Source organism: Emys orbicularis, chromosome 5 (assembly GCF_028017835.1).
Source record: "Emys orbicularis isolate rEmyOrb1 chromosome 5, rEmyOrb1.hap1, whole genome shotgun sequence".
Classification (NCBI taxonomy): domain Eukaryota; kingdom Metazoa; phylum Chordata; order Testudines; family Emydidae; genus Emys; species Emys orbicularis.
Window position 1 is genome coordinate 25,316,423 of NC_088687.1, and position 25,316 is coordinate 25,341,738.

General features: G+C 43.8%; 1 protein-coding gene across 1 annotated transcript; it reads left to right on the forward strand.

The window, feature by feature from the left end:
* The first annotated feature begins 1,266 nt into the window (after window positions 1-1,266).
* On the forward strand, window positions 1,267-23,472 carry PPM1K (protein phosphatase, Mg2+/Mn2+ dependent 1K). The gene is made up of 7 exons (XM_065405007.1): window positions 1,267-2,027; window positions 9,269-9,787; window positions 10,971-11,071; window positions 19,567-19,732; window positions 20,271-20,415; window positions 21,575-21,709; window positions 22,179-23,472. Exons 2-7 carry the CDS (start codon window positions 9,348-9,350, stop codon window positions 22,308-22,310), a joined length of 1,119 nt encoding a protein of 372 aa, XP_065261079.1. The 5' UTR covers window positions 1,267-2,027; window positions 9,269-9,347; the 3' UTR covers window positions 22,311-23,472.
* The last annotated feature ends 1,844 nt before the right edge of the window (window positions 23,473-25,316 follow it).

A 25,316-nucleotide genomic window follows, 5' to 3' on the forward strand; every position in this document is an offset into this window, starting at 1 on the left:
CATTAAGATGTGTGGATGTTGCTGCCATTCTGTGGGGGGAAAATAGTGAGGGAAGTTGCTGGTTGAGAGGACTGAGAGCTATCGGCTAGGATTGCCACTACTGATTCCCTGGAAGGGGTGAAGAGCAGCTGTCTGTTTCCCCATTGGAGGAGAAAAAGGATGTGGTCTTGGATTCCCAAATTTCCTGGTGGAAAGGAGGAACCTGCTGATAGGCTCCTCCCAGAAGAGATTCCCATTGTGGTATGATGAAGCCCCAGTGACAAGCTAAGTCCCCCACAGAAGACATCAGCTTTATGTGCCCTGCCCGGAGGTAAGTGATCAGGGTGACATGACATGAACATGTAGAAAGACAAGGTTCCGGCTGCAGAGTCCAGAATGGAAGCCGTGGAACTTGTGTGGGAACCTGGGGCTAAGGGGAGGACCGGGGCATGCTGGGGTCACGCGGAGGAGGAAATGAAATAATGAATCGTTGCCAAGTAGTGACTGAATTTCAAGCATCCCTCCCCCCTATCTAAAGCTACACACCTGATCAGTCCAATGACAGCGGCCCAATATGGGACGCAGAGATGGGAAGTTAGGACAGGCGTAACTTTCATGAAGTGAAGTTACCCATTCAGTATTTACCAGTGGCTGCTTATACAGAGAGCTTTTAAAGAAATCCCCTGGCCCTGGTGGCCCTGAGATTGGTCTAAGTGCCATAGAAAACAAACTCCCTTACAGAAGCATGCGGAATGCCAGGGGAGCCAAGGACCAGCTAAAGAATTTGGGAGCTTGTAACAAGTATTGCCTCCCTGCATAAGAACTGGGTCAGACCAAAGGTTTATCTAGCCTAGTATCCTGTGTTCCAACCGTGGCCAATTCCAGGTGCCCCAGAGGGAATGAACAAACAAATGATCAAATAATCCATCCCCTGTTGCCCATTCCCAGCTTCTGGCAAACAGAAGCTAGGGACACCATCCCTGCCCATCCTGGCTAATAGCAGGTCCTGAAAGGATCAGCGAAAAATGCAGCCTTCCAGTATCCCATTATCAACTTTTGGCAGGGAAACATTTGCTATTTTCCCCCTGGCACACGTCAGACGTGGGGACACGGTGGTGTTGCCGTCAGCAAGAAGTGTTGGAAACTTTGTGTACCTGATTCTGTCACATTACAGATGAGATTCAAACCAGTCATTTGGGTGACGTGATCCAAGGTCAGAGGTGACTCTGATAACAAATCTTTTTCCAAGAGAGCCCAGAGACAAACAAATAATTTGATTTTGCAAACAGAGTGAATTATTTATTCTCCACAACAATAAATAACCGAGATGCAAAATAGTTCCTGTCTACATCCCGAACTGCTGTTTGCACTCTTCTTAGGCTCTCTGCAGCTCAGAATATGCTGGATGCAGTTTGCCCAGCCAGATCTCTGACTTTTAGCCACTAAGCAAAGGAGAAATTAATCTTCCACTGGTCTCCTCTCCAGTTTCATAAAGATCCAGGCACATCCCACAGCCTTACACCTACCCCTTCCCACTCCCATTGGGACCAACAGAGGGTGGGGAGGAAATCTGCTCTCCATTACTGTCACTCACTTCATTGCCATGCAGGTTAGGGACTTGCCCTGATTCTCCCCCCGGGTGTAAATCAGGAGTAACTCCATTGAAATGTGGCAGGAACAGGAAGGAATCTCACTGCGGTCAGTGAGAGCAGAATGGGGCCCAGGCACAGGGAGAGGGAAGGGGGCAGAAGGAGGCTCGTTCGGTTTCGCAGGTGCCATTGGCCCTTGCAGAGAGAAGGGCGGGTGCATGCCCAGCCCCATCTGTGGAACTATTGGGTAAGGGAGCTGCCAGCGTGACGGGGAGTCAGGTTTCCTCCTTTACTTAGGCAATTGCCGCAAAACATTTCGAGAATTTCTCCGAGACGGCCGCGGAAGGAGGATCAGTCGGTCCGGGTGGCTCGCTGGGACAAGCTCAGCTTCGTTCGGTGCATTGAAAAGAAAGGGCGAAACAGCTTTTGCACGCTTTTCCTTAACGCGGGCTCAGCCAGGTAAGAGAGGGGCTGAAATTATCCCTCAATCCTGCCTCTGAACCGCCCAGTTTCTCTAATCTCTCGCTGTCTCTTCTTCTTCGTCTGCCACGCCTACCCAGCCCAATCTGCCTGGGTTCGGGATGGGCTCTGCTCGTTCGAGCGACGTTTTTGTTGGCTTCGGAGAAAGGAAAAACGCCTCCGACTGCCATTGCATTAGACTTGCACCTCGAAATGCGGGCGGTAACGGGATCCCTGCCTCTGAGCACGGCATGGATTGCGGGCACTAAATGCATGTAGCTGCATCTCCCCCCGGTCAGTGAGGCAGACCGATCGCGGTCGCTCTTTAACTGCTTTTTGTCGGCTTAAAAATAAATCGGCGAATTCCCCTCTCCCTCCACCCCGCGCCTTCTCTGTGGGCTGGGGAAATGCTAAATAGCATCTTGTTGCGGCAGGGACTGCACATCGCGCCCGCCGTGAGGAGTGTCTGGCCCTCGTTTTCTCGGGCGACGCTTTCCCAGCTGTGCCCGCCCCGGTCGGTACATGGGGGTGTTGGAGGCACCGTGCCGCGGAGGGTTGCTGTTCTGGGAGCCGATCGCTTGGGGGTGCGGGGGATGGGAGAGAAAGGCCGGGTGACGGGTCCATTCATTACCTCGGTGGCTGCGGTCGGACACAAATGGCGCTGCCCTGCAGCACCAGCAGAGAGGCGGCGGCGCGGTGTAAAACCCAGTGGGTTCTAGAACTCGGCCCGGGGAGTTCTAAATTCGGAAGGGAGGGGCGGTTCCTTATATCTCGCCGCTGCAGTGCTGACCCCTGTCGATGGGGATGGGGAGGCGGAGAAATAGCAGGATGGGGTTCCCGCCTCCCTGCAGCAAGGCCGCTGGGCTGGGGGTGGGTCCGCTCCAATGTGAGCACAGGGCTTGCAGCTGCCAGCTCTTCCCTTGAGAGCCTTGTCGTTGGGGCTTGCGCGTTTGCCAGAGTACAGCGGGTAACCAAAGTAGCCTCCCCTATTCACAGTCCCCCGGCTCTAAAAAAAATCAATCCACTCTCCAGCCCCCAGGATCGGATTCCCACCCGCCCTGTTGGTTTATGATTTGCACTATCAATCACAACTGTCTGTGCGCCTCCCTCCCCCCCACCATAGCAATACCATTCTCCAGTCAGTGCAATTGAAGATTTGGAAAACGGTTTTGATAATGGACCAGCCCTAGCATAAAGTCAACTCCCCGCCCCTTGGCATTGATGCTGAAATATAAGAAGAATGTTTAGCTTAAATCACCATTACCTCTTTGCTGCGGGCTAACGAGGATGCCCTATTGAGTCAGTGAAAGTAGATTGTAAATGCTGGTTCGTAACCTACATAGTTTCTGTGCCAGAAGAATTTGGCTGCTGCCCTGGGTATCTGCCCCTAGATTAGACACTTGGCAAAAGGTCTACTGTAGAAAAGAGTCAAATATCCACATTGTGCAAAAAGGTCTCAGTAAGGGCACCAAAAAGGGGGGAAATTTGGACATTTAAAAAAAAATTAGTTTTTTCTTTTCTGGGTTTGTATTAGTAGGGGAAAGGGAAATGAAACCTGCTTTTCTCTCATTTGTCTCCTTCCTTGCAGATAAGCACGCTGCATTGTAGGAAGAACAGTTATTTGTATTGCTGTAATTCTCATAGCTCTCCAACTTTATATGATCATTTATGCTGTCTCCCTGGGTAATCACTGTTCTCTTGGAGTGTGGCATAGCCTCACTGTTGACTCATGCAACAGAACATCTCTTTTTTCAGGAGCAGCTCAGTTGTAATCCAGGATCCATTTCTCAGAATTGTAAAAGGATTTAGACTCAGGACATGAATTTCCACTGTAGCATTTAAATTAAAAAAAACCCACAACTGTTCAGTCTGAAGGGTATAAAAATATAGATTTGAGTTAATAAAAGGCATTGTTTAAAGAAGGTGTTGCATGTTTCGTTTAAGCTACCCTGAGAAACATCAGGTTTAGAAGCACAAGCATCTGAGAATCAAAGTTAGGAACTTGGGTTCCGATAACATAAGTCAGCACTTGAAATTCTGGAAAACAGTCTGCCTGGCACTGTAGCAAGCAACTTCTAAAAATACCTGCTTGCTGTGTGCCCTGTTAACCTGTTTAAATGCCTGCAGTAAAAGCAGCTACTTGATTCCAGTCTCAGCAGCGGCAACAGTCTGCCAATAACCTTCTATCCTCTAGATTAATTCCCCAGAAATACAGCTGAAGAGAACACCCTTTTACTAACCTATTTGCTGTAGTGGGCCTCTTCTCTATTGTTTTCTTGCCCATTTTTGTTTCCTTTTTATTCTCTCCCTTCTATTTTCTATCCTAGTCTGTTCTGTTTTGTTCTCTCTTTATTCAGCCTAACCTTTATTGTCACCAGACAAACTGGCTCTTATTGTGAGTCTTACAGGCCATAGCAGCATTCTTGTTTTGTATTATCCCTTTTGTTCTTTCCTATCCATTCCCTTCCCCTTCTCCCTCCTTCCATCTTGCTTCTCTTCCCACCTCTTTGCTGCCTCTTAGGGCTCGTCTACACTTATTGGGGGATCGATGAGCAGCGATCAATGCTAAATCGACTGCAGATTGCTCTCCTATCGACTCCTGTACTCCACCGGATCGAGAAGAGTAGGGGGAGTCGAAGGGAGAGCGCCGCATAGTGTGGACCAGGTGGTAAGTAGGTCTAAGCTACGTCGATTTGAGTTATGCTATTCACGTAACTCAAATTGCATAGCTTAAATCGAATTTCCCCTGTAGTGTAGACAAGGCCTTAGTTTTCTCCTTTTCTCTTTCTGTGGACCCAGCTGACGCCCTGCTGTTCTGTGGGGTGAGAAGAGCCCCACACACCCAAAAGACAAGAAAGGAGGCAGAGCTGTGTAAGGGGAGCATGTTGCAATTCCCCAAAGAGGTATTGCATTGAGAACCTCCTTCCCCCCAATTTACTGGAGATCGTGGTGGATTCTTCATCATGGCAATGTTTAAATCAAGATCAGAGGCTTTTCTAAAAGATCTGTTCTAGGAATTATTTTGGGGAAGTTCTATGGCCCGTGTTGTACAAGAGGGCAGATTGGCCTTGGAATCTATGAGTCTATGTTGGGAGCTCAAGCAAGAAGTTCTTTGAGGCAAGAGCTCCTCTCTCTACCCCCAGTGTTGGGCTGTGCCATCCCTCCCTGCCAGAATAAATGAGGTCCAAATAACCCCCTCCCACTGTAAACCTGGGAGAGAGTAAGGGGGAGGAAGAGAACCTGGAAGAGTTTCCCCTACCTTGTTTCACTGGGGACTTGTGGGCTGTCCTCTCTATGAATGGACCATGATCCAGAGGAGTTGGAGCCATTTGCATGCTTCCACACCAGCTCTGGCCTCCTAGCCACCCCTCCTCGCTCACATTGAGTCTCCAGTGGTGCTCTCCTGTCAGGGACACATCAGCTTCCCCCAGGGCTGTCCTTAAAGAGGGGGAGGTTGGTTCCCTCACTGCACTGGGGGCTCAGTGGAAAAGATAAGGCCACCCCACTGGCTCTACTAATTACCTATGGAACTCCACAGAGATGGTGGGGGCACAATTGTGTCTGCTCCCACTCCTGGTCACTCTCCATCTCCATTTACCAATGTAGAGAGCGCTCCATGGGACCTGTGGGGACAAAGGGGGGGAAGACTGCTGCACTGACAGCTACCCTTCCCCTTTCTCCATAGGATAAAAGAGAGCTGCATGTGAAGGGTCCTTAGGGCATGACCTAGTTCTCAGTTTGATTGTTCCATGGGGAAGATACTGCTCAAAACTAAGGCTCTGATCCTGCAAACACCTGTGCATCTGCTTAACTTTGAGTATGTGAGTAGTTCCATTGACTTTAATTGGACTCTTTGTGTGCTTAAACTTAAGCACGTGCATTCTCACTTGGAAGATCAAGGCTGTATAGAGTGCTTAAAAATACTTGTTCTGGTGTAACCAATAGCTTTGTTGAAATGCTCAAAACCACTCTAAAATAATTGCAGATTATTTGTACATGTGAAATAGGCTAGAAATGTATATTTAAGTTGGTCAATTATTTCTTTCTTTGTAAAAATGTAAAGCTTCTTAAATTATTCTGTGCCTGTTATTGTATAAGCAGGAGGATAAGAAGGTAATAGTCTATGCTCTTTTTTTTTTTTTTTTTTTTTTTTTTTGGTTTAGGAAAATGCAGATTTTTTTCACACAATATTTTATTCCTCCCTTATAAATATTAAATATACAACAATTTCCTTTTGGTTGCTAGTTAGTCTTGATCACTGTTGTGGCTGTTGGCAAACACTCAGAGCAAGGTCACTTATCTTCTTTGTACATATATATATTTGTGCAGTGGCTTAACCCTTTGGGGACGGCAGACATATATACAGACATATACTCTCTCCACCACATTTTTTTGGGTAGCAATCTGAAAAATTCCACTATTCCAAGAATAAAAGTCATCATGTGAAAAGGGCTTTGTACAGCTAGACCCATTGTGGAATTTTTGTTTGATAGTATGTTTGTAAGATTACATTCGGTAACTACTTTCATAAACCCAAATGTGTACAATTTACCTGATCCCTGTAGAGTTCCACTTAAAAAGAGTGGCTACCATCTATAGCAATCCGAGGTGGGCTTTCACTTTAGATACATGAAGAATACCTTATTCTTGTCCCACCACCTTGTTTTTTCCCCAGCAGTGATGTATTGCCAAACAACCTTGCTGTATTTTTACATACAAACAAACATGTCTTCTAAACAGTGACACTGCAGTCATATGCTGTGGCAGAATAAAGCTTGAGGTCCTGTATCTTTTGTTTATCCCCCCAGTTGTCAGTTTTTTTATATAAGTTTGGAGGCGGATTAGCTTTTGAGAGATGAATTTGGTGGAAAATGAATGTTAAATGGTTACTTGCGCGTTAGAATAGTGCTTTATTCATGCTGCAGTATTCTGAGCTCTAAGTATAGCGAACACTTCTGTTCCTCTTGCATCAAAGCCACACTTGGAAGTGAATCCCAAAGCCACTCCTGTATTTCAGTTTTGTCAGGCTGTACAAAAGGATGTTAACATACTGAAAAGGTGAGTGAAGGTGACAAATGGAAAATAATAGTCCATCTATGTGACCCAGGATATTACTGAAAGGATGGGATGGTATAGGGTTATATGGAGAGGAATAATAAACTTCAGATATTTGGACATCTGGCTTTAAAATATTGACATATCTATATTCTTTACAATCTCTAATCTAGCTACCCATTGAAATGACCATCTTAACCATTTTTACACTTTAGGCCAAAATCATCCATGATGCAACTCTAAATTGGCTTATTATAAATTCCTTCACAGCATGTTTGACTTTCATCACTTACTTATATACAAATGGTAAGAGTAAACATTCCTTTCATCAACCAAGAATTGTATTAAAGATAAGCTAAGCACAGCAAGGGAGGTTTCCTGTCCAGCCTTCATTTCTTTGAGCTGTGAACAAGTTTAACGTGCACCACCAGAAAGCACACTGTACAGCTATTGCCAACAAAATGACTGCTTATAGAATTTCCTATGATTGTAGGGTTGGCAAGCACAGAGGTTTTTTTAAAATAACCTTGCACATCTCCTTATACAGAAGTATTTCAAATGCTGCAGATAAAAGCGTGATTAGACTATACCTATCATTAGTGATATTACAGCACACTGTTGGCAACAGGCCAAATATACAGTATCTGTAATGTAACTCTGTTGTTCCTTGATTATGTCAAGGCAGCTTGCAGCATTATTCAATGGAATCTACATGGAGCCTGTCTGTTTTTAATCCCTTTATGCTAACATATAAGTTAAATAAAGTGTTATGGGTAACAGATATATTTTAGCTGTCCAGTTTCATTCATTTTATTATCTCTCAGAATCATCATTAGGGGTATTTATTATTTTATTTATTCTGAGATAATGACTGTTCTGTTTGATTTGAGAAGTCGTCTGGGCCCCAAGAGATATATGAAAACAGGTGGGAACTTTCTTTGTGTTATTCGAGGAATCTAATTTAAACGTCAAGTAGCACAGAACTCCAGAGGGGAAAATTATAAAGAGTGTACTTGGGCAAAGTTATCTATGAAAAGAGTGTGTGTGAGTTCATAGAAACACTTTAAAGAGGATTCTTAAATGAATTAATACAAAACAACTGTCGCTCCCAGAAGAAGAGGGAGAGTTATGATTCAATTCATTGATCTGTGCTGGAAAATATTGATCAGGCCCTGAAAAAAGTACATGATGCCCAGTTCTGGCAAATTTCATGTGCTGGCAACTAGATAAAAAATTGGAACTCTGTATATTTTTATTTTGTGTCATTTTAGTCTGATATTCTTTACTTCCCTATAGAGCAACAATGCAAGCTTTTCAGCAGTTACATGATTAAGGTAATTTATAATATGCTCACTCATCACGTTACCATGTGAGCTGTGGTGGTTTTCTCTGAGCAACCAAGCAATAAAGTCATTGCCGCTAATGACAGGTTTCAGAGTAGCAGCCGTGTTAGTCTGTATCCGCAAAAAGAACAGGAGTACTTGTGGCACCTTAGAGACTAACAAATGTATTCGAGCATAAGCTTTCGTGGGCTACAACCCACTTCTGGGTTATGCATCCGAAGAAGTGGGTTGTAGCCCACGAAAGCTTATGCTCTAATAAATTTGTTAGTCTCTAAGGTGCCACAAGTACTCCTGTTCTTATTGCCACTAATGTTCATTTTATTACAGTTGGTGGTCAGCAGCCAAATGATCAGCAGAAATGCATCATCCAATGCCTTGTTTTGGTCTATTTGCAATACTATATATTTAAACCAGGGGCAGCTCTAGCTTTTTTGCCGCATTAAGCATGGCAGGCAGGCTGCCTTCGGCAGCGTGCCTGCGGGAGGTCCGCCGGTTCCGCGGCTTCTGTGTACCCGCCGCCGAATCCGCGGGACCGGCAGACCTCCCGCAGGCATGCCGCTGAAGGCAGCCTGACTGCCGCCCTTGCAGGGACCGGCAGAGCGCCCCCCGCGGCTTGCCGTCCCAGGCACGCGCTTGGAGTGCTGGTGCCTGGAGCCGCCGCTGATTTAAACCCCACCTATGGGCTAGTCTGAGTAAGATTATTTCTCAGTGAATCCTGCAGATGGATCTTTCCAGCTGCTTCTGGGCAATGCAATCCACAATTAACTATCTCCGATGGTGAAAATGTTTCTTGGGTGGTATAACTTGAATTTCCCCTTTCTATATTTCTTGTTTCCTGACCAGTTCTCTCATTGTCCTTGAAGACATTCCGGAAGCTGTATATTGATCTTTCATTCACTGCAAAGCTCTGTGGAATCAAGTTATGTCAACAGCTGCTTTAATTAATTTGGTTAGAAATGGAGGGTATCAAGTGAGAAGGCGAGCGCTGCTGACATCCCGCCTCTTGGCAGACGACAAACGCTTGACTGCCGTGTGCCAGAGCTCCACCACAGAACGCCGGGCTTCCCGCTTCGATCCAGACGGCAGTGGGCGTCCAGCCACATGGGATGCTTTTGGTATCTGGGACAATCGCATTGATGAGCCCATACTCCTCCCACCCAGCATAAAGTATGGGAAGCTGATTCCCAAAATCAGTCTGGCCAAGGTGGGCTGCGCAAGCCAGATTGGAAAGCGGAAGGAAAATGAGGACCGGTTTGATTACGCTCAGCTGACAGATGATGTCCTGTATTTTGCAGTGTATGATGGGCATGGCGGGGCTGCAGCAGCTGATTTCTGTGCTAAGTACATGGAAAAGTACATTCAGTACGTAAGCAAGGGTCTGATGCCTGGCATTTGTTTTATTATTTGCATTACTACTAGTGCCTACTAGCTTGGGGCTCCCTTGTCCAAGGCGCTGTACGAATACATACACCTCTACCCCGATATAACGCTGTTCTCGGGAGCCAAAAAATCTTACCACGTTATAGGTGAAACTGCGTTATATCGAACTTGTTTTGATCCACCGGAGTGCGCAGCCCCGCCCCCCCAGAGCACTGCTTTACCGCGTTATATCTGAATTCATGTTATATCAGGTCGCGTTATATTGGGGTAGAGGTGTAGTAAGACACAGCCCCTGCCCTGAAGAGCTTACAGTTCAAATGGACAAGACACAGAGAGCAGGAGAAGGTAAATATGATTATCCCTAGTTTAGAGCGAGGGGACTGCAGCAGAGAGAGACAAAGTGAGTTGCCCACCATCACATAGGGTAATTTTGATCATTGAAATATAAAACTTGGTGGCACTTCTGTCTCACTGTTCGCCTCTTGTTTCTGGAGTTGAGAAGGATTCCCTGGTGCTGGAACAGTGTCAGAGATTGGACGCTGCCATGATGAGCATTTCGTTCTTTACCCTTCTGAAGTATAGAAAAGTCAGGTCCTGTGGGCACTCCTAGCAATTAACAGAGGGTAGGTAGTGCTTCCCTCCTCTATTCGCCTCCATGAAACTTCCCCTGTGCAAAGGGACAACTCAAGGCTTAAGTGGTCTTAGTCCTTACATGGATCCTCTGCACTGTGGGGCTGGTGGGTAAAATCCCACCCTCCCATCTAGTCAAACCCATTGAATTCACTGGGGAATTGAAGGTGCTCAGCATCCTCCAGGATTGGGCCTGCCAAGAGCATGTGGGAGTTATAGGTTGTAATGCCTGCAGTACAGGTGCAAGGTGTACCACTTGCACCACTCCATTTGAATAATTAAAGTGGCTTAAACGAAGGCTGCATACTTTCTATATAAACCAGAATTATGCAACCATTAAAAATCAACTGCAATCCTGAAGGTCAAATTCCCTTATCAGAAGGACAGGGAAGAATGCTAATGGCTTCCTGTTACCTCAAAAGGATGATATAGCGTGATTCAACTTTTGTAGTGTGAAGACAAGCCTGTGGAAACTGCTGTAGATGGAGAGGTATCTTTGTGGAAGAAGTTGAACCTGTCTTTATTTTGTTTCCAGAGAATTCCTTTCTCAGGAGAAGAATTTGGAAACCGTGTTGACCAAAGCTTTTCTAGAAATAGACAACGCGTTTGCGAGGCATGCTCACTTATCTGTGGATGGTAGGTAGAACGACTGTATCCTACTTTGCAGCGGTGGGGGAAATGGTTTTAGAAATAGCTGCGGAGATGTTTTGTATTAATAAAATATGTTTGATATTGAAAACAATTTTATTTAACACAAGGATTTGCTTTGAACATTTCTTGCAAATGAAACAACCGGCGTCAATCACGCACGAGCACTTTAAAATGAAATGATATGAAAATCCTCTCTGAAATTTATCTGGGGAGCGGATCTGAGGCTGAATGCCAAACATTCCACTGAGCTTTTATCCTAAAGGGATACTGTCAAGTAGCTTATTTACCAAACGTGCTATACGCTACAATGGTTCAAATTTGGTATATATTTAAACACTCTATGATGAGAAATTCACTCAGACACCAATTTGAAAAAAAAATGCTGCTAATTCTGTAGGTTTTAGAAGAAACAGTGTCTAAATGTTCCCTCTTGGCTCTGCTGCTGCAGTTAAGTAACAAACTAGGTTCAGAGAGATGCAACTCTATACAAATAAATAATGTAGCTACGTTTGACAAAGAGAAAGGGACATAGTCAGTAGGGAAAAGTATGTCCCAGATCCTCAGCTATGGTCAAGGAGCCTGCTGCATGCCTCAGGATGACTTGTGTATGAAGGTGGCATTAAGCAATTTTGGTATTCCCCTAATCCTGGGCTGGTTGCGTGGTGAGTTATTCCACTAGCAGATGTTTATGTTGATTGCCAGTGGCCCAAGGGGCTGTTAGAACATCTGGAGCTTGCAGGAGCACAGGGAAATTGGCCCTGAGAAGTGGGTGTCACCAGAGGGCTCTGTGACAGTGGGGTGTTACTCCTGTGGTTGGCTAAGCCCATTTTACAGCCATGTTGCACTTAGGGTGACCAGACAGCAAGTGTGAAAAATTGGGACAGGGGAGTGGGGGGGTAATAGGAGCCTATATAAGAAGAAGACTCCAAAATTGGGACTGTCCCTATATAATCAGGACATCTGGTCACCCTAGTTGCACTGCTGAGCGCATTGACATTAAAAAATGCCAGCACACGCTTTTGGTTTGGATTTAAATATTCCGCTTTGCTGTTTGCAAGCCAAACGTTGCTGTGTTGTCTAGTGTGTGAAAACTGGAAAGTGAAATGGACTGACCCAGTTTTTGTTCAAACTGAAGTACAAAAAGTAAACTGCATGAATGGATAAACAGAGACCCATTTAAAAAACAACGTTAATAAGCTACGGTGATATTTACTGATTTAAAAGTGATTTTTAACCCGACTGAAGAAGCAATACAAAATAATTGGCATTACCGTTTTAGTAACCTCTGATTATTTGAACCTGATTTTGGGGAGTGAGATGAAGAATTAAGTCGCATATTTTAATTGTGAAGTTAGTGTTTTTACTGAGGGGGTCTGAAATACAGCAGTAATAGTGAGTCTGCCTCATACCCACCTGAATGATCTAAAATGCTTCCGTAGAAATGGCTTATCTTGAAGGCCCCTTGTTTTATTTGTCAAACTCTGTTCCTAAAAGAGCTTGTTTAGAGTGACTCATTTCAATGGAAGTTTGTGTTCACAGCAGCTCCATGAGGAGAAAGACAGTGTAATGAAAGAAAACATTGGTACTTAAAATATGATTTTGTTATGCTGAAAATAATTACAACATTTAGTACTTGAGTCTTATTGAATTAGCTAAAGAGACTCTCTAATTGACAAGCTGTGCAGTAAGGGTGGGCTTTCAAAATGCTGTCTGGGATTTTACTTTGCAATTTTCACCATCTTTAACAGGAGCAGCATGGCTAAACGACTAGGCACTTCTCTGAAAATGCCCCCATTAACTTATTAGGAACCTAATGCTAATGCTGGTAAACTTTGAGAACAGCTAAACAAATGCAGTTCCGAGACACTGGGTAAAATCTTTTCATTAATACAGCTCAAGAATATATGAAAATTAAGCAGAGGTATGTTAGTTTTCATGAGTAATTTCACAGAATCATTAAAATGCAGGGCTGGAGTTTAGCAGGTTATAAACTCCAGGCCCCTGTGCTGAGGCAGAACCAAGTTAATCTAGACCATCTCTGACAGGTGTCAAACCTGTTTTTAAAAAACCTCCAATAATGGGGATTCCACAACCTCTCTTGGAAGCCGATTCCAGAGCTTAACTACCCTTATAGTTAGAAGGTTTTTTCTAATATCTAACCTAAATCTCCTTTGCTGCAGATTAAGTCTATTGCTTCTTGTCCTACTCTCAGTGGACATGGAACCCTTCTGTAAAGACAGTCATCAGGAAGTGGTATCCAGATGTGAAAGGGCCTCATTCTGCAGGGTGCTGAGTACCTCCTTTGAGGTATTGATTGCCCTCAAGTTGTTGTAGAAGCTAGTAGGAGCTGAAGGCCCACAGCACTCTTTGCCAGGTGCTGAGCAGTCGCTGAAATCAGGCCATAAAGGAGTGTAGTAATGGGATGTAAAGACATAGACAGATACCAGTTTATTAATGTAATTAACTCTTTGCATGTGTGGTGTTGAAAACTCTAAATATTTTTGAGACTGTTTTTGTTTGAAACATTAAATAAAATTGAACTGTTTTGCATGTATCCTCATCAGAAACTTAACTCTACACTGTCGGGACAGTTGGTTAGCAAAGCTACAGATTATTTTTGGCTATTCTAGATGTGATAGAGTCAAGAGTGTCACCAAAGTCTCTTGGAAACAATGTTCCTGGAATACTGGCTGCTCAAGACATGTGTGATGGCACCCAAGCCAGGTCTTCATATTTAAATCCTGCCTCATCCTGGGTATTGGAAGACAATAGTTCAATTAAATGTTTCTGATAGGTGACTCCATCTGTTGATTTCTTGGGCTGGTGGTCTGTACTTCTGATTTTTATTTTTTTTTAAAGTACAGTGGATTTTTAGGATGATGGAGGCCTTGATACTGCTAACACCTACAAACTAGTCAATGGAACTACACACACTTAAAATATATATATATGAATGTTTGCAGGATCTGGGCCTCACCGGGCAAATCTCTGTCACTAAAACAGTAGATAATCTGGGGAAGATGGAGTTTTTTAAGTTGCTGTTTAAAAAGACTATCTACTTAATTATGGCAGAAATTGAACAGGTCTTACAATTTGTGCATTCTTCTAGGAACTGTGGTCATTATTTTTTGAAATCAGTCCTTCCGGTACTAAAATATTAAAAAATATATATAAAGTAATGCTTACATCAAGTTTCCAATGTAAAAAAAGCTACACATTCAACACTACAGTGCTGTGTCTTCTGTGCAGCGCATAGACGGATGGGTTTGATGGGCTCTTTAGGAAACAGGATTTGCCATACGGGACTGTGGTCCATCTAGTCCAGTATCCTGTCTCTGACTGGGGCAGTACCAGATTTTTCAGAGAAAGGCATAGAAACCTCACAGTCGGCACATGTAGGATAATCTGCCCTCCGCATTAGGTCTCCCTCTAATCCCTAACAGAGTTTGGCTTAAACCCTGAAGGTTTAATATCTCTTTCAAAAATGTATGCCAGCATTAACTGTTGTAACTGGAGGTTCTTACTGTCCACATACACGTGCAGTCCCTCTTTGAATCTTGCGAAGATTTTGTCCTTTTAAAATTTCAGTTCAGAGCAAAGTGCAATTAATGCAACAATCTCCTTCTCCCACTAATTTCGATCAAGGACCATGTTCCCTACAAGCATGTACAACTTCAAGGTTTGTTACATTTCTGATCTAGATATCTCGAGTGTGTATTTCTTAAAATGTTAAAAAGCTGCATTTTTCTCCCTATATCAGTGGCCCAGAGCTGAATAAACACAAACTTTTTGAAGAACTGAAGCAGGACCAGTTACTTTCCTAATGATGGGTTTTTTTTTTTCTCTTTTCTTCTGGCCTTGTTGCTTTGGGGATAAATCCAGGGTCCTGCAGCTTTCCGTGTCCCCACAGCTCCTCTCTCTGCCTTGCATCCTCCCACCTGGACTATTCCGCTGGCCCTGAAGGGAAGCTCTCCGAGCCCCCAGCTGAGAGACCCTGATTTAGCATGTGAGGGAAGACCCTTCATGATAGATCATTTTTGCACATTCTCAACCTTATAGAGGACTAGTGCTGTACGTCCAAGGTTTCTTGATGAAAACACTGCCACCAACTCTCCTGACTTGGCCTAGGACAGCCATGTAAGGTGCCGCTATTGCTTCAGTTTATTGAAAGCCTAGTCCAATACACATTGAAGACAATAGGAATTTTTCCATTGACTTCAGTGCTCATTGTATCAGACCCTATTCACACTGGCTATTCATATCTAGAATAGCCATTTTATTGAACAAGGTTGGTTGTTAGTTGATGTATGTGTTGTTTGGGGCACTCTTGAAATCTTATTACGCTGCGCAAATAGTAAAGGTCTCTTTCTATAAAGAGAATAAAATACTGAATCAATTTTTTTTTAAAGTTACCATTCAAAAACATGACTATTTTTAATATGTTAACCTGCAACACTGAGGAAAAGAGAGAGCTGCTGAAAATATATATATTATATTGTCATCAACTTAAAATGTTTGAGTCTTGGTAACGGTACTTGGTTATTATCTAATCAAGTTAGAAGACTCTTGGTCTAAATAATTTTCTTAAGTTTTTATCCACATTCAGTGTTCAATGGGTCATGACGAGCCATGAATCTATATCCAATGGCTAGAAAGCTGTTTATTTTTAGCAGTCAGTTTCTTGGAACCTTTTTGTTTAGAAATGAAGAGTGTAAACAGGTTGATCCATATACTGTACTTGAAATGCTCTTTAGAACGTCTATCTTTGCCAAATATGAGCTGGCTGGGCGTTTTCCACTGATTTGTTTGGTCATCCAATACTGTTACAAAAATACTTTGTGGCTTTTGTTTAGGCTGAAGCTACAACAGAGGTGACACACGGCTGTAGTGAAAGTGTCAGGGGGAAAATCATTGAGAAAAGTGAACCTATTTGAGACCATGTATGTCTTTAGACAAGATTGAGCCATGGTCAAATTGGACATTATGCATTGTCATAAGACTTCCCTATTCTATCACACCACTCGTGAAAAGCAGAGCCAGCAAACCCAAAGTGAATACGTCCCCTTGCTTTGCAGCTCTTACTCTGTCATCCCCAGTGTTGCAGGTTTGTTTTGTCTGAACAAAATCCCTGGGTGAATTTCCTATTTGCCTCTGTGTACGTGTTATTTGTGGCAGAGACTGTACCTGGTCAGCAGCTCTAGAACTGGAGGCCCTGGACACTATATGCTGGGCTTCAGTGGAAAGAGAGATCTGCTTAATTTTGTCCCAGGTGAAGGAGTCCGGCGGTTCCTAGCCTGGACTACTGGAAGGTTCCCACATCCTCTTTGTCACATTAGTTGAGATGACATGCAGTAAAAATTGTCCAGTGAGTGTTAAGAACCTATTGAAAGATCTTAGTTTTATAGTCATATTATTAGGAAAAGTGAAAACTTCTTTTACTTTATTTTTTTAAACGTTAAAACCAATGTATGTGCTGATGCAGCATATCTTTAAAGTGTTAACAAATAAATTAGAAGCAATAGTAATAAAGCACTAGAAATTTGATACATTCATAATTCCTAGATTTTGGAACTGTTAGTGACCCAAATGAGTCTGAAGCCCCCTTTAATTTAATAAGGGCCTGATTCTTCCTCCCTTACTCACATTGAGTATTACCTTCATGAGTGGTCTTGCTGAGAGCAGAATCAGGCCCAGCGAAGGGAGCATGAGTGGCACTTATATTTCCAAACAATGATGTTAAGCTTTTGTTTGGTCTATAGGTATTTGTAAGGTGCCTGTCACTATGGTACGTACTACAGCTTTGCCATACATATGTCTGGCTCTTTAGTAATATCCCTAGAATTGGTACTGAAGGTTGATTTGATTTTTTTTTTTAAATACTCAAGAGTATTTGGGATGTGTGTGTTTGCTGTGCCTTAAAGAGTTGAGGCACATCCCCAAATATTTAGAGTCGCAAGAGAATTTGATAACTTATGCAATAATTCTCTTTTATGCCTTCTAGAATATAGCATTTGATACTTGGCATTACAGTTCCAAAAGCAAGGAATGATATCAGAGGCTAGTGGCAACTCCTCATTAGTTTTTAATTTCTAAACAAAATATATTTAGCATGAATTAAAGATAGTTTTATGTCAGCTTTTCATTTCACTTTGCTTTAACTGTCTGGTTAAAACAGGTATTTTACTGGCTTTGCTAAAATATGATTTCACTGCTAAATTTTAATGGCATATTTTCAAGCATGTTTCAGAGTGGACCTGCAGCACACTAATTCTTGTGTGGCCTTCTAAAGTTTGAAATAAAATGCAGACACTTCATTTAAAAAAATTAAAAGCTACAGCCAGCTTAGTGGCTGGAAAAATCTGGTTTTGCCTCCTGTATCTGAGCCCCAAAATAATCAAAGATCTGATACAAATTACAGTGGAGTTGGTTGAGACGTATAATGATGGATACTTTGTTTGAGGATATAGTTGATAGAGACTTATTGAACCAGAAGACTTCAGTGCAGTGATAATACCTGTTTTAATAGTACTGACAGTCTAGTTTAGACTGTTTTATGGATTTGCTTTATTTTTTCATTTGTCAACTCACACTGTTTTCGCTCTACAACAAGGCTCAATGCATCTTTAAACCTTGCCCACATGAAAAATTCCTCCCAAGCACGTTACAAGTCTAACTATTTCAGAGGTGCTGAGCGCCCACAGTTCCAGTGGATGTGACTGGAGCTGTCAGTGGTCAACGCGTCTGAAAATCATGCTCTGTAAATATGACACGGGCTGACTATGGAATGTGCTGAAATCTGCAACTCTCATGGACCACAGTGAGAGTTAATAGGTGCTTAGCATCCATCAGGACCAGACCCATAATGCATTAATTAAAGAAATCGGTATGGGCCCTAATGGGGCAACTGGGGATCGCCCTGGCAGGGTGGAATCCCTGAGTCTCACAAAGATGGATTAGCCAGCTCTATGCCAGCTCCTTGTGATGCCTCCAGTCACTCAATCCCCAGATGCACAGTTAGAGTGTGGATAGGTGTGGACAAGACTGAAGTCCATGTCCTTTAAGGAAAAGGAGTGGTTGCAGGAAGATCTTTAATTATTATTACTTTCTCATTTGGAAGTAGAGGAATATAAATGAGGATTTGGATTTCTAGCTTAAACCAACAAAATACCGGCTGTAATTTTTAAAATCTGTTTTTAAAAACTAACAGTTGAAAAGAAAAACCCAGAATATGGCCCGGTCCCAAGCCAGGCTTTCAACTGAATTCACATCTGCTGTAAATTCTAGGCTGCACCTCTTCCTGTCCATGCTTTCCTCTGCAGTAGCTCACCGCAGAAGCATGTTAAGCAGCTCTCTCTCTGTCATAGTTGCATACACTGTGTGCGCTAGCAATAAAGGGGGAGCTGTTCTAAAAAAAAGGAAGTAATTCTTTTAGCTTTGGGGATTTACTTCATTGCTAATGAAACAACTGGTCTGTGCTCAAATTGGTGCAGTCACAATTCATATTAACCTACCCAAATGACTTTTCCCAAGGATGTTAAAGCAAATGAGTATTTGAAACCAGAATCCCTAAATATAATTGCATTAGTTAATCCATTCTAATAAAAAAACCAAAACCCCAGCTCCGAGCATGTTGTTCAACCCACAAGGGATAGAGGAAGGGGGGAAGGCAGTGGAGGACCTGTCTTGCACTCCACTGCACTTTGTGTAGTTAATTTATACCTGTGTAAAATGCCACCACCAAGGCAATTGGTGGATTGAGATTTAGTAGCATTCCCAGCTGCTTTGCACCAGTATGGATTACTACACAGGGTGCCAGGCAGGGCAGAATCAGGTCTGGAGCACATCTGGTCTCTTGTCAGTGGCCTTTCCAACAAATAGAGTGGCACTGAAGAGCTCAGAAGGGAGTCTTCTCCTACACAGCTAGAAAAATACTGGCCGCAATATTGGCCTATTGGCAGGGGGAGGGAAATGGTCAGATCATGACGACTCTGACAGGGCCTGGGGCTAGGAAGGAGATATAAAATGTCTCTTCTTTCAAAGCATACACCCAACTCTCATTAGCATTGATGAATTACCCACCTGCATCTACAGGAGGAAAGCTCTGCAGTGGGATTTATCCTGACTGTTGCCCATGTACATTCCAATATCTAAAGCTGAGGTACTGGAATAGAAAATATACTTGCCACAGACCCAAAGAGCAGCCATTTCCCCCTCCCCCACCCCCTCCGACACCTATTTATCACGTTTGCAATCTTTGCATGGAGCCATGTTGTTGCACAGAACACCTTTACCTCCCCCCTCCCATGCATGTTTTTCCCCCCACTGTCCATTATTTTCATAGCTTTAGTTGAAACTTAAATCTAGTGACTGAGTAATTTAGAGCACACATGTTTTTGACCGTTAAAACCATTGTTCTGTTATAAATGCGGCAACATTGCTGGACAGTCTTAAATCTTCTCTCTTTTATGTGATGTTTGTAGCAACCCTGCTGAACGCTGGGACCACTGCCACAGTGGCCCTGCTGCGAGATGGTATTGAACTGGTTGTGGCCAGTGTTGGGGACAGTCGTGCACTGTTGTGTCGAAAGGGAAAGGCCCTAAAACTCACCATTGATCATACTCCAGAAAGGAAGGACGAGAAGGAAAGGTACAGCTCAGTTATGCTAATATCACCACTTGGGACAGCCTTGTTCAAACTCTTGGCTAATTTTGTTCTGAGTAAAAGGGAATCAAAGTAAATAAATAGGACCAGCTGGTGTAAATCAGTGCAGCTCCTCTGAGGTCAATGGCACTAGGTAGATTTACTGGGTCTGGGGATTTGGCCCATAGCGCTTTACATCTTGAACTCATCCTCACAACATTCCTCTCTATCTAGAGATGGGTGCAGAACTGAGGCTGGAAGGTTAAGTGACTTGTCCAAGGACACAGAGGTAGAGCCAAAATTAGAACTCATGTGCTCATGTTTCCCGTCCAGTACTCAGTCTCCTAAACCATATCGCCCCCTGGAAGTCCTTCAGAATAGAAGTCTGACTCTGTGAATGTCTCTGGGTTGGGCCTCCATACCCTCTCCATCCCTCTGCATGGTATAATCCAAGCTAAAGACACTGGACCAGAATTTTACACCTTTGTTGTTGGTCTGACCCTTTATTTCATATTTTCCTTCTTCTGTTTTGTGCTTTGGACAGGATAAAGAAATGTGGTGGCTTTATAGTGTGGAACAGTCTGGGGCAGCCCCATGTGAATGGTAGACTTGCAATGACACGGAGTATAGGAGATTTGGACCTTAAAAGCAGTGGAGTAACAGCAGAGCCAGAAACTAAAAGGGTTCAGGTAAGAGGGGATTAACGGGGGACATTGAACCTGCGCATTTGGATCCTGCGATGTGCACAGCATGTGTGTCTAGCAGTCAGAATGCTTTTGGGACCTTTAGTCTGACTGTGGGCCAAGTTCTGATCTCATTTATGCTGTAGTCAGTGGGGTCATTCCAGATTGACACTGAACAGCATCTGGCCCCAGTAATAAATGTTGACATGAATAAATGTCGAACTTAAATAGCATGGTTTAGTGTGTGTGTGGGGGCGGGGGGGGGGAGGGGAAGGGAATAAAACATGACAGCCATCTGTTAACTGTAATGAGTGTTGTGTTTTGTTGAAACTAGTTATATGCTGAAAGGAAAATGTCACCTCAGCAGTGGGGTTGGCATGTTGATTTTCACAGGTTGGTCCAGAATTTAAATCATTTTAAAAAATAGCAAACGTGTGAATTTTGCACACCTGTGAGGGGGAAATACAGGAGATGTGTAAGTGACACATTTTATTGGGGCTCCACAGTTCAGCATATGAGGAAAAATGAGTTAGCGTCTCAAAATCAATTAAACATGGCTCTCAGTTTCTGCCCCCTCCTCCCCCAACCTCCACTTCCCACCCTTCTACCCTCACTTAAACTTAATCTTCTCAGTATCTCCTCCCTCACCTCCAGGTGGTAATAGTCAGAAGCTGAGGGAGTCATGTTTGAGGTGGACCAATATAGATGGTGTTCTTAGGGCAGTTGCCAGAGTGAGGACAGAGCACACTTCCCTATTAGGAGACCAGACGAGATTATCATAATGGTCCTTTCTTGCCTTAAAATCTGTAATAACTTGAGGTTGTTCATTGGTAACTGGGTAATACACCGAGCTGCTGGGCTTTGGGCCTCAATTTATTGAACCTAGGACAGGGTTCTTACCAAGCATTGGAAGCACCCTCAAGTGATTTACTCATGATGTTTGGAATATGGCTATCTTGACTGTTTTGTGTGCCAGGGCTTTAAAGCAATGTGGTGACATAGTTAAGAGTTTTGGTGCTGTTGGGATTACCCATGTAGAAAATGGAGGAACATGCAGCAACAACAGGAAAAGTCTGTTGTAACAAAGGAAAAAAAAAAAGTAGAACTGTTCTGCCCTGCAATGATTTATTTATAAGATGATTTATATTGTGCTGTCTAATTACAGTTGCATCATGCAAGCGATAGCTTCCTGGTCCTTACTACAGATGGCATTAACTTCATGGTGAACAGTCAAGAGATATGTGACTTTATTAACCAGTGCCATGATCCCCCTGAAGCAGCCCATGTTGTGACTGAGCAGGTAATGTTTGGCTTTGGGCTGAACTAGTGCTCTGCTGATGATGCAGGGATAATGCAGCTTAGCAGGGAATAGACTGTGTAATGCTGAATATGCTCAGACTGACAGATCCATTGCAGTGCATAGATGATATTATGGCAGCAAATTGGCACCAATTGAAGTGGGATTGAGTATTCAAGAAATGGGGTTTTTGTTTTTTTCCAAACACAGGCTAAAGTTGGGGGCGACACCTGGGGTTCCGGGCATCACCACACCTGGGGGGTGGGAGCTCCTGGCAGAATTGCTTCAATGAATCCGCCAGGAGCTGGGAGGAGACAGGTGCTGGAGACAGAGGCTCTCTGGAGGCCCGGGGTCTCTTGAATCTGTGGGGCTGGATACTCACCTTCCTTTGTAAAACATTTCAATCTCGCAGATAAATAGTACTTTATCATAATGATACTTATCTCTTCTAATGATTTATTTCTCTTCTCAGGCTATACAGTATGGTACTGAAGATAACAGCACTGCTGTCATAGTACCATTTGGAGCATGGGGAAAATACAAAAACTCTGAGGTCAACTTCTCATTCACCCGCAGCTTTGCCTCGAGCGGAAGGTGGGCATGAGGACCCGCTGGAATCAGATTTTCTGTGCAATAATCTGTATGCCGCATGCTACAGGAGAACACATCTTGCCCATTTATTTTTCTCCCACTATTGTACAAAATAGTAAGCTTACTGCTTTCTGGGTAACAAACCCTCATCACGTACATGTCCCATTTTACCATTTTTATTGATGTTTTCAGATTTTAGGCAAGTGTTCATTTTACTGACTTTTTTGGTTTCCAATCCCAGAAGATGATGGGTAGTCCTGTGCAGATGGACTAGGTGCAGGGCAATATTCAATACATGTTTTGTTCTGACTGATTTATCTAGTCCTCTGTGAAAGATTGTTACGCTGGATAGACTGAGCCCTGTGCTCCCCTCTGTGCACAAAACACCAGGGAGGGGAGCAAACACGTAATCATGAGGAGACGAAAGATGCCTGTTTTGTCTTCCACTGTGTCACAGCAACCAAAAAAGTCCCTCTGCGCTTCAGGAGAAGCATGTGAAAAATAGTGGCATGGCTAGAGAGGATTGAGGAAGAGGCTATTCTATGCAGCAAGCTCCTCTGACACAATAGTGTAAGTTTAGCCCAAAAGTCCTGTCTAAATTAATGCTGCTAAGCAGAACAATACCTTGACCTCCACGCTCTGCAAGTCAAAGTATGTGCGCAGGCCAGGAGCCAAACATGCATGGCAGCCAAGGCAGATATGCTGCCACTGGGGGCAGAGGGGATTCCCTACAATGGCCTGGAGTTTGTGAGGTCTCTGCTGTCCTACGTCTCTGGCCAATGTGTGATTTGGAGGCCACATTGCAGTCCTCTGTGTAGACCCCTAGCACAATTTCACTGAGAGGAACATGAAGCTGGTCTACAGGGGTGCAAAAAGCTGCATATTTTTCAAATTAAGAGGCACTGTGAACTTGAATTCCATTTTTTAATGATTTAATTTCTAACTATTCCATTTTCTAGTAGAGCTCCCTGGAAACAGTGCAACAGGAATGTTTTAATTCTTTAAAAAATGAGTAAGGGCTTTTGTGCTCTCCAGAAAAGCCAGTTGCTAGTTGACTGTGCACAGGATGCCATCAAGTGCACAAAGTAAACTGGAAAAAGGGGAGTGTCATGGGGCGCAACACTCACTGCTGAACTGGCGCCTCCTCCTGGTTACTCTGGGGATTAGCTCAAGGATGACATCCCCCGTCTGCAGTTTGCACCCCGTCACTCTGTCCCATGTCTGCTGGCGGTCTCTCCAGGAACTGCCACGTCTCTCCGGCCATGTCACCACCTGTTTTCCCCTTCCGGGAGCCAGTACCTTGCAGTCCATTCGTCCACCCATTTCCATCCGTGGGAAATGTGGGGAATCCAGGCCCGTCTACTACTACAGGTCCCAACCCAGGGACTCTGTAGTTGGCAGCCACATGCTGCGTCCCCTCTGACATTTCCCTGGGCCACTTCCCCCCAGCCCCAGCACCTTGTTCACCTTTACTTCAGGGCCCCTGCTACTCAGTCCCAGCAGCCAGGTGGGAGCTCCCTCACTCCGGTCCCTACCAGCAGCTGCCCTGTCCATGGTGCTAACGCCTCTTTTAGCTGCTAGGAACCCAGTCCTTACCCCTGGAGCTCCAGGCCATGACTGCCCAAATGTGGCCCCGCAGCTTCTTTTACGTGAGCCCTGCTGACCCCAGATTGGTTGCTCCCTGCAACCCCTCTCAGATTGGTTGCAATCTGCACAGCCACTCTAGGCCGCTCGGAGGCCGCCGCTCGGAGGCCTCCCCTCCACTACTCCCTCCTGGGGTTAACCCCTTTCATGTCAGTGTAGGATAGACACCCCACCACAGGAAGAAATACACTTTTTTTGTTTTTAACTAATTTTTTTAGCTTTTGTAGCCTTGGGCATTGCTTGTAACAACAGTAGCTGCCAGATTTTCAGACAGAAATATGATTTATTTTGTTCAAGTTGACAGCATCTTTCTTTTTTCCTCTTCCATTTTTTTTAATGTGGAAGGGGGAATATGGGAGTCTGTCAAATTAGGCACAAAGGGACAGATTCTGTTGACTTCTGTGAATGGCCCCAATTCAGGCCAGCTAAAGATCTGTCCGAGAGCACCCAGTTCTGTTCTCATTTACTCCATTGTAAATCAGCTGCACAACTCTCCTGACATCAACAGAGTTACACTAGTTAGACACCAGTGTAAGTAAAGTCAGGAAGAGTGAAATTGGAGTCGCGTTCTCATTAGTTTTGCCATCATATTTTTCACATTGGACCTGCTTCTGGCAAGAAAGATTTTAAAATGAAAGAAATCACCTGAGGGAAAATTCTGCTGAGCTGCCTGGTCAAACACTTATTACAATGTGAATCTTGAACCTCTGTTACTTTAACTCTTCCCATGCCCAGGCTCAAACTTGTACAGCCATTCCAGATGTTTCTCTTTGCATATATTTAAAGATTCATGAGCATCCTTTAGACAACTATGCTTAATATTGTACTGAAGTGCTTTGCATACAGAAAGTGTCCTGCTTGTCTCATTACTCAGTGTATTATATGGTGTAAATAATATTTATATTGCTTTTATAAGTAAAGAGTTTGTGAAACAATATTTGTAAATAAATATATATATATATATATATTATATCCAGTGTTATTGCATAGCTCACTGGAATGGGTGTATATTAGTGTTTTACAATTATAATCCTTCCCTGCCCCCAGCTCCCATTGCTGAGGGTTTGGAGTAAGATTTTTACTTTGGGTTAAGGGTTTGTGTCCAAAGTCCTGGGCCCAGCCCTGCTTCCCCTGAGTTGCCATTAGTGGGAGTAAGAACAGGTTCTTAGTCTGGAACAAATTGATTCCCCAATAAACTTGGATTGGGTTTGTATTTGGTGTTGACAAAACACTTCTTCCCTTGAGCATTTAGGGTGAACTCCTGGCCCCGCTGAAGTCAGTGAGAGTTTTGTCATTGCCTTCAGTGGGGCCTTCTTTCCACTCTGCGTCTCTTTGTGCACTTCTGGGACTCAACGGTTTATTTCAAAACTTTAAA